Source organism: Drosophila melanogaster, chromosome X, assembly GCF_000001215.4.
Source record: "Drosophila melanogaster chromosome X".
Lineage (NCBI taxonomy): Eukaryota > Metazoa > Arthropoda > Insecta > Diptera > Drosophilidae > Drosophila > Drosophila melanogaster.
Window position 1 is genome coordinate 8,028,479 of NC_004354.4, and position 9,317 is coordinate 8,037,795.

At 37.7% G+C, this 9,317-nt stretch overlaps 1 protein-coding gene across 1 annotated transcript, besides 1 other annotated feature; it reads right to left on the reverse strand.

The window, feature by feature from the left end:
* Positions 1–3,016: 3,016 nt before the first annotated feature.
* Positions 3,017–7,251: a mobile genetic element.
* An 11-nt stretch (positions 7,252–7,262) lies between these two features.
* On the reverse strand, positions 7,263–9,039 carry CG2233 (uncharacterized protein). The gene is made up of 5 exons (NM_132205.3): positions 8,784–9,039; positions 8,422–8,734; positions 8,248–8,324; positions 7,742–8,156; positions 7,263–7,681 (listed from the first exon to the last, which is right to left on the reverse strand). The coding sequence occupies exons 1-5, from the start codon at positions 9,005–9,007 to the stop codon at positions 7,466–7,468; spliced, it is 1,245 nt and encodes a 414-aa protein (NP_572433.1). The 5' UTR covers positions 9,008–9,039; the 3' UTR covers positions 7,263–7,465.
* Positions 9,040–9,317: the final 278 nt, after the last annotated feature.

Sequence of the window (9,317 nt, forward strand, 5' to 3'; positions counted from 1 at the left end):
TGGTAGTTCAGCGACTTTTTGAGGCCAGTGGTGGAGAAAGGGAGAAAAGTCAAGTGGTCCGCGGCATACGCGGCGTATGCGTAACGCAACCGAACGTAATGGCATACGTGAAGGCATCGCGTTCCGCATCTTGTGCGTGTGTGCGTGCGTCTGTGTGCGTAATCGCTTTTTTCGGTCTGTTGTCATTGCATTTTCACGCTCGCACACACACATACACGCACAAACACACACAACGCACACACAAACATACAAAATACACAGGAGCAGAACATTTAATCAAGCCAACCTTCATCGTGACCGCCTGTTTCCGCTTAGCAACAGTACAGTGAAGCACGGATACAAGTGAAAATAATACAAATTATACATTAAAAAAGAAACGTAATCATAATGGCCAAGTGCAAGTAACTAATTCAATGAATAATCAACTACTAGTTAACTCAATTCAGCTTGAGTTCGCTTTTTTGGTTTCAGAGATTGCACTGTATAGGCCGAGCCGAGGTAACGCTTGAGGTAGTCCTTGCCACTGGGACTGTGGCATAGATCCGGGTTTTTTTTTTTTTGGGGCCCGTGCAGCATCCTTACTGCCAACGGCATTTCCATACCCATACCCATTCGCAGTTTGAGCCGCAGACACATTCTGCTAAAACATTTATCTGCGGCCCAATCGGTGGCGTGTGTGAACGAGCTTTTCTGGAATGGCGAACGCGGCCGAGGGACCAAATTTAATGTCACAAACTTTTGATGTGTTCTAATTTATATACAAACAGACAGACAGCCAGACAGACAGACAGGCAGACAGGCAGAGCAGAGCGCAACTTGGGGGAAGTTCGTTGATACCCTTTAAGCGAATATTATTACAAAGAATTACAAAGAAGATTCCAAACTGTCGGTTGCAATCATATTACCGTTTAATATATGCTATGCTCATAAATTGCAAATTGTCATAAATAGGTATGAGAACATCTGATTAGAAAAACGCTGCATAAATATGCTTGTTTAATTCGAAGGTAGTTGAAAATCGAGCAAAACCCGTTGGGCTTCCCAATTAGCCACCTTCGTGCTGCGGGAATCGTTAAAGTAAATTTGTTTTCACGCTCGATGGCGAATTGTGCGACTTGCTTGATCCTTGGCACACCGCTTGAGCCTCATTCCCGTTTTTTATCCAGATTTTGGCACTTTCATCTCTCGAAACACCGCCCCACAAAACTCACATAACGCACATACACTGCCCTCCAAAAATGTAAAAAGCACGCGGTGTTCTTGTTAATATTTCATATGTCATCGCAAGGAGCCGCAGAAACACCACTTTGCTCTCTTTTATTTATACATTTTCTTTATTTTTTTTTTTTTGTCAGCCGTCATCCTCAGGAAATTTTGGAATTTTCTTGCAAGCGGCCGCAACTCTTAAATCGCTTGCGTTAAAAAAAATTTGATTATGTGACATTTTCCGTTCAGCTTTTGTGGGAACATAAAACGCATATAAAAAGAAAAAAAAATGGAGGGCAAATTAAATTTGTACACAGATTCACTTCGTTTCGTTTATTTATTTATTTTTTTTTATTTTTTTTTTCATTTTCGTGGTGGCTGATTGTTGCTGTTGTTGTCATTGCAGGACGAAAAGGCGAAGGACCTCCGCACAGATCCTGTGGTAATTTCATTCCCTTTTATGAAGGCTTTTCCGCATTTTCGGCATCAAGGAGCGAATAAAGTCAGTTATGGCGAACTGATCAACTTTCAGACACCCTATTTATTTTAGCCACTCAAAAAAATTGGTTTCCAAAGTACTTAATAATTTGTTTAAATATTAAATATGTATATGCACTGAAAATACTTCTTTGGTAGTTATTACATTTGCATTGGGCAACTGAAAATACTTAAAATATTATATACATTGAAATTTAAAAGTTATAGTTACATAAATGTTAAAATTATTTACCTTAACGTTGCTAAATGTGTTCTTTGTGATTATTTCTATTATTTTTACTGGTCTATGTATTTTGTGTGTTGAGGCATTTGGCGGTTAAATTCGTCCAAAATCAAATGAAATCGAATAAAATCGGCTTAAATGCGGGGGCGGCAAGGGGCGTGGCAGCGGGATGATTCTTTGGGGAACAATTGCGCATCGCGACCTCTTTTGTTTCACTTTTTTTTTTTTTTTTTTTTTTGATTGCCGCTTTGTTTTATGCATAATTTATGCAAAATAACCAAGCACAAATTTGGGCATTAATCAGTATGCTTTATTGACTCACCCGTGGCCACTGGTCGCAGGACATTTGCCAGGATAAGCCCTCAAATTCGCAGCCATTGGTGGAATGTCAAGTCGAGATAAAACGCCACTCATGTCCGCTGACATTTCTGGTGCTCTGGTGCTCTGGTATTCCAGTGTGTTCTCCGCTCTGCACCGACCCAACATTCCTATTACTTAATCAAGAAATTCCTTTTTGCCTTTGACTTTGCTTTTTAGCCCAATCCGCTCAGCGTTAATGGCCTTTGTGGCCTTTGCCATTCGCGGGCACAAGGGCATCTTCAATTGCATTGCTCGAAATGTTCTATATGTATGTCGCATTATTAAAGACTCGTTGGTAAATATATGTATGTACATCATATGTACATCGCGTGAAGTCCACGAAATGATCCATGTCCATGAATGATGACGAGTGCAAAAACCGCAAGGGGTATTCTAGATTCGATTCTGAATTTCAACCATTGACCGTCCCATTTTTTTGTTCTGTTGATAATGAAAGTGACTTGACATTCCGCTCCCTTGTGACTTCCACTTGTATTCGCTGGACGTTCACTGGACACCCATCCACTTTGGGTGACCAGCAGCACCAGGAATGCACAATAAACGTGGTCAGGGAAAGGGGATATGCCAACGCTCGTTTGGCTGCCACTACGTAGAGAATCCAGCGTGTGGAGTACTTTCATAGGGTATATTAAGAGACAACAATTGGTATTTCAGCCTATTCAGCATTATACTCTGTTCTACGTATCTGCATAATATTTAATTAATTTTTTTTTTTAATTAATTTATTTGTGCTTTATCCCTTATATATATATGTACATTTCATTAAAGCTAATGGTATAATTAGGTATTTACAGTGTTTAGCTAAGGCTTTCATCTGAAATATTTATTAATTATGTCTAGTTGACCTGTTTTTAGTTTTTTGTATAACAATATTTATTATTTATTAAGGAAAACAAGGGAGAAGAAAAACCTTAATTGACTTACAACTAACTTAAAAACTAAGACTTGAAACAAAAGATTGTTAATATTGTATTTTTTGTTGAACTTTTTGTACACCTGCTTTTATATGTAGGTACTTAGTGTTTGTGTAATAAGGTAAGTTCATTATTAATTTTAACAGCTTGTTTTGGCATATTTGAAGTTTTTTGATATGAGTTTGAGCACATCTACCCCAAACAGGTGACCCATACATTAATATTGGATTAAAAATTGTTTTAAAAATTATGATCTTATTGGATATTGATAATTTAGATTTACGATTTATTAGAGGGTACAGTGTGCAAATAATTTTATTAACTTTCATAATTGTGTTGTTGATGTGGTATTTAAATGTTAGTTTTTTATCAAAAATTATACCCAAATATCGAATGTTGTCAACCCATTGTATTGGAGAGTCTAGTATTCGCAACTGTCTATCAGGAAGATAACGAGGTTTCCTTCTTTTTGTAAAAAATATAGCATTCGTTTTATTAGGGTTAATTTTAATTTTCCATTTTTTGTAATATATGTCTAATTCATTTAAGTAACTCTGCATGGATTGATTTATCTCGCTGTACGAGAAACCAGCACTGTAGACAGCGGCGTCGTCAGCAAACAGTGAAAGTACACAGTTTGTAGCTTGTGGAATATCGTGTGTAAAAATATTAAACAATGTAGGCCCTAAGACAGAACCCTGTGGCACACCTGCATTTAAAATTCGTCTAGCAGATTGACTACTGTTCAAATTAACGCTAAAGTATCGATGTGTCAAAAAATTTTGAACTATTTTAATGAGGTATATGGGAGTTCCAATCATCTTTAGTTTGTGCAGCAGTCCGTCATGCCATACAGTATCAAATGCAGCCTCAATATCAAGTGTAACCAGCCCTACAGATTGTTTGGATTGGATACTTTCTTTAATATAATTTCTTAGTTTTAAGGTCGGCAGTATGGTATTTAGACCATTTCTAAAACCATACTGTACCGTTGGTAGTGTGTTGTGTATGTCCAAAAATTTCACCAATCTCAATTTAATTAATTTTTCCAGAATCTTGGACAATCCGCTTAATAGGCTTATTGGTCGGTAGCTTTCAGGGTTATCAGGAGGTTTTCCTGGTTTGAGAATTGGAACTATTTTTGCTATCTTCCAATCCCGTGGGAAATAGCCTGCCTGAAGACAGTGATTGGCAATGTTAACAATATGATTAATGGCGCTTGTAGGAAGGTTTTTCAAGGATATATTAGGTATTCCATCAATTCCAGGAGATTTTCTAGTATGGAGAGCTTTTACAATTGAAAAAACCTCTGGATAAGTGACTCTACAAATTTCTGCGATGTTGTTTGGGGTTTCAGCTATAGATTGTAAAGATATTTTGACTTGGTCAATTGTATTTTGGTTTGAATATGAATGTGTCAGATTATGCTTCAGTTGAAAGACATCAGCAAGAATATTCGCTTTTTCTTTTCCAGAAGCGTATATTTCATCAGCTTTACTTAGACACGGAACAATTTGTTTTCTTTTTTTAATTGCTTTGGTTATATTCCAAAAGGGTTTGCTGCATTTATCCAGCTTTTGAAGTTTATTGTTCCATTTTGCATTATTATATATGAAAAGCTCTTTTCGTATGATGTAATTTAAATGATCACATCTTGATTTTAATAATGGATGACGTGACCTAAACCATTGTCTTTGGATAATATTTCTTGTTTTAAATAATTCAGTTATATGTACAGGGAGTGTAAGCTTGGAGTGATGTATAGGTTTATGAGGGACTGCTTTAAGAAAGGCATAATTGATTACTCTAGTGAAAGAGCCGATTAAATTATCAATATCCAAAGTCGATATCTGTGAGCAGTTGACAACCACCTCTTCAACCATCAGCCTTTCATTTATAATTCTCTTAAAAAGCGCCCAATTTGCCCTTCCCAAAATCGGATATGTTTTTACATTGCGCATAAAATTTGTAGAGTATTTAATAACCACTGGTAGGTGATCAGAGGAAAGCTCTTGCATTACTGCTGGATTAGCCAGCTGGTTAGGGATATTAGTGAGGCATAGGTCCAATGTTGATGCTTTTGCTTTATGGTTATGCGGAATATATGTGGGTTGCGTAGGGTACAAAATACTGAATTTTCCCAGATCTGAAAGTTCATTGAGAATTTTGCCCCAACCATTGGCTCGGGTACACTTCCATGCTCTGTGGCGCGAGTTGAAGTCCCCGCAAATTAGAAAATTTCCATTTATTTGTGAGATCTTAAGGAGATCAGATCTATACAAACTTTTTAAATGATTATGGTCCCAAGATAAATCACATGAACTAGGAATACATTTTGAAGTATTTCCAGCAAAGTAAATAGAGTAAATTTTTAGACTGGAATTAGAGTCAGTGTTGATTTGTATACCTACATTTTCAATAACATGACTTTTAATGCAGGGTATTTGTTCATGTATCAATGTGTTACTAACTGCAATGGCAACGCCGCCTCCCCTACTTTCCTTCCTGTCATTTCTGTATATAGTGTATTCGGGTATATTAAAACGGTCACTATGAGTCAGCCACGTTTCATTTATAAGTGCTATGTGAATGTGATTATTTTCTAAGAACTTGATCAGTTCTATACGTTTGTTTCTAACGGCACGAGCATTCCATGCCATAATATTCAAATTATCAATAAAATTATTTGTTTGTGTAAACATACTTAATCGCTAACTGAGAAATTACTTGAAATTGCTCTCCCTTATTGGAGCATTCATTAAGTCTTGTTATTAATTCAGACAAAAGAGAATTTATCTCTTCACATGAAAAGAGATTAGTTTCATTTGTGATATTTGCTTTGGGATTAGGCAAAGTATGAATATTGGTGAGTGCATTACTATAGCTACCAAAGTTGAGTTGTTGCACTCTCTTAGTTTGAGTAGGCAATGAGATCTGGGGTTGATTTCCAAAGAGAGCAGATGGAGCGATGTGTTGCTTAGAATTCCTCATTCCATGAGCTTCCAAGTTATTTCTTCCAATGCGTTGTGATGAGCGTTTGGAAAGTAAATTGAGATAAGAAATTCGGCATGGGCATGTCAGTTCTGTCGATGGATGGTCGCCTTTACAGTTAGCGCATTTTTTGTTGTTTACGTCCATACATACGGCAGTCTGGTGTGATCCAGCACAATGGGCACATGATGTTTTAACTGAACAATTATTTGATCCATGTCCAAATAGTTGGCAATTGTAGCATTGAGTAATTTTATTCTGCAATTTCACTTTATACTCCCAGCGTACTTTAGTGTGGTTGACATACATAAAGTTTTTGCGCAGTTCCTTTACTGTGATACTTTTGTTTACGAAATAAACAATGTACAGTAATAATTCATGATCAGACTTAGTTTTCTTTTCCACAATTTTGACTTCGGTGCATTGTAATCCTAGGTTTTGTAGCATGGATTTGACAGTTTCAATTGGTAGTTTATCCAGCCCGGATAAAATGGCTTTGTATGGCTTGTTTGATCTAGTATCGTACGTGTAGAACTCACAGTTATGTTCCTTGAGTTGGTTACAAGCTGCATTGAAACAGTCCATATTTGGTAAAAATATTTTAATTCCAATTGAGATGGTTTTAATAAAGTAATCATCAGTTTTAATTTTAGCCATTAGCTCGTGTACAAATTTTGTATTTTGTTTAATTAATGTTATAGGAGGTGGTTTGATTATTATTTCATCAAGTGTGTCCGTTTCAATAGGTTTATCATCATTATCATCGTCTAAAGTTTGTAGTGGACGAAAATAATTTGTAAATTGCTTGGAGCCCCGTTCGTTCTGGCGCTCCACTAGTGGTTTATTCCTTTTAGTACGCATTTTTTCAACGGCAGATGCTTCAGCATCGCCAATTGCATCACTTGAACGTTTGATTGTAGTTTTTTGCGAATATCACAATTAAAGAAGAAAACAGAAAATATTTAATGTACACCAAAATGTTCTCAGAGAGAATAGAAGATTTTACATCCGCGTTCGACAAGAGCTAGTCGAAGACTGACATAATATTTAAAGATTCAAATATGCGCAAATTGTGACTTTATTACTGGAATTAAGGATCGTATACGGATACAAAGCAATACGGGCTGATTATATAGACAAGTATTATTGCATTAAATGCATTTTAATGCATTAAAAGGCGCTTTATACAAATTGCATGTACACAAAGAGTCCCATATTTGTTGGAACAGAGGGATAATATAAAGGGAACTGTTTATATTGTGGTAGCCTCGGTTGTCCTGCTGACATTCATATTTTCATTCTCAAAGGGACCGGGAAAATTGTCCAGTTTGTGGGCCACATCCTCCACACGGCAGCACTGCACCATTCCAAAGGCGGGAAACTCGTGGAGTCTGGAGAAGAGGGTGTTCCTCAGCCAGGACACTTGGTTGCACATCGAGGGGCACAGATTGCTTAAGTCACTGCGATACTGCAAGATCGAAAGGATTGAATATTTCTGAGCATAACACATTCAATGGCATTTACGCACGAAGGGCGAGTTGTGTCCAATGATGACGAACTCATCCTGTCCGGTACCGGACTTTTCCACAGCGTGAACATGGGCCCAAATGTGGGCGGGAATGGGCAGGAATTTGCCACCAATCAGTTCAATGTTGAGCGATCGGCTTCCGTTGCATGATTGCCCGGCGAACGTCGGCAGCTTCACGGTTCCGGAAACACCCAAACGAATGTCGAAGTGGACACCGATGGCATCACGCATTGCCTTCGTCCAATGCTTCCAGTTGCCGGAACGCAGAACCTCCAACCAGACGGTGGTCAGCAAGTCCTCGTAGACAACCAAGTGTCTACTAACCATCTCATCCTGGACCAAACTGCCAACCTGAAAAGTGTCCTCCGTGAACAACTGCTTCTCCTTTGCCAAGTACGCATCAAGTTCACTCTTGCTGCTCGAATTGATATTATGTTAATTATGATTTTAATCAAAGAGCCACTCCTCTAATCACAGGAATAGCGCAACCTCCTTATTGCACCTACCTGATGGTCTCGAATAGATTTTTTTGGTAACTGATAGGAGTATCAAGTCCGATATCGTTAAGTTGTCCCAATTGGGTCTACACATGTATGTATATGGAACAAAAAAAAAAAAAAAACAAAATACGTGAATATATAACAATATATAATATTGCTCAAAAAGTTAACACAACCCACCTCTGGGAAAATCTGGATATTATTGAAATTTGTGGTATAACCAATATATTTCAATTGAAATGCGGCCAAATCATAGCACAATGCTGAATATTTTATTAAACCAATGCCATCGAATTTTCTTCCGACAACTAGAGTCATGCCCGTGCAATTTGGCAATTTGTTCATGCTCTCAAACAACTGAGGGCCGACCTCCAGACACCGAACACTAATTACATCTTTTATGCCATCTTTATAGGTAAACCGATGAATAGGGTCGCAGGTCATTGTAAGTTTAGTCGCTTTGATTGTAGTCGAGATCTGGTTGTTGTAATAGCTGAAAGCAAATCATCAGCAAATGCGAGTAGAAGATAATCAAACAGTACTTGTAATAGTCTATGGAAAATCCGCTCGCGCAGAAAAGGTCAATGGTCTGGTAATTTTCCCGTTCTAATTTTCGCACGGAATCGAACAATAAACGCTGGGAGCCAAAATTGCTAATAACAACCGGAGCCGGAGAACCGATGCTCAGTTCACACGTTCCCCTTGCATCCTGGGCCATAACGGAAGTAACCAAAATGCCCAGGATCACGGCGTTAATCGAAAACATCGCGACGAATTCAAAAGTCAAACTGATCGCCCCATTCGGTGGCGATCACTTTTTTATAGCCCCCAGAAAGGTGCTGATGCTGCAGATAACCTTCTTATCGCACGATTTGTGATTGCTGGCAGGTTGCGACCCTTTTGCGATTATTTCAGCTGAGGTTCGAGATAAACAAAATAATAATAAACAATAATAAACAATAATAATCAATCCATTGATTACTGTGCATATGTAAAAATATATATAAATATAGAAAAAGGCACTATTGATAACGATTCGATTACAATTTCGATGAAATAAGAACACACTATTGTTT

Coding starts and splice junctions, on each gene's coding strand:
- CG2233 (NM_132205.3), bottom strand. CDS start 9,007: ATGTTTTCGATTAACGCCGTGATCCTGGGCATTTTGGTTACTTCCGTT. Junction 8,735..8,783: donor TTTTCCATAGACTATTACAA/GTACTGTTTGAT, acceptor ATTTGCTTTCAG/CTATTACAACAACCAGATCT. Junction 7,682..7,741: donor TTGGACACAACTCGCCCTTC/GTGCGTAAATGC, acceptor TCGATCTTGCAG/TATCGCAGTGACTTAAGCAA.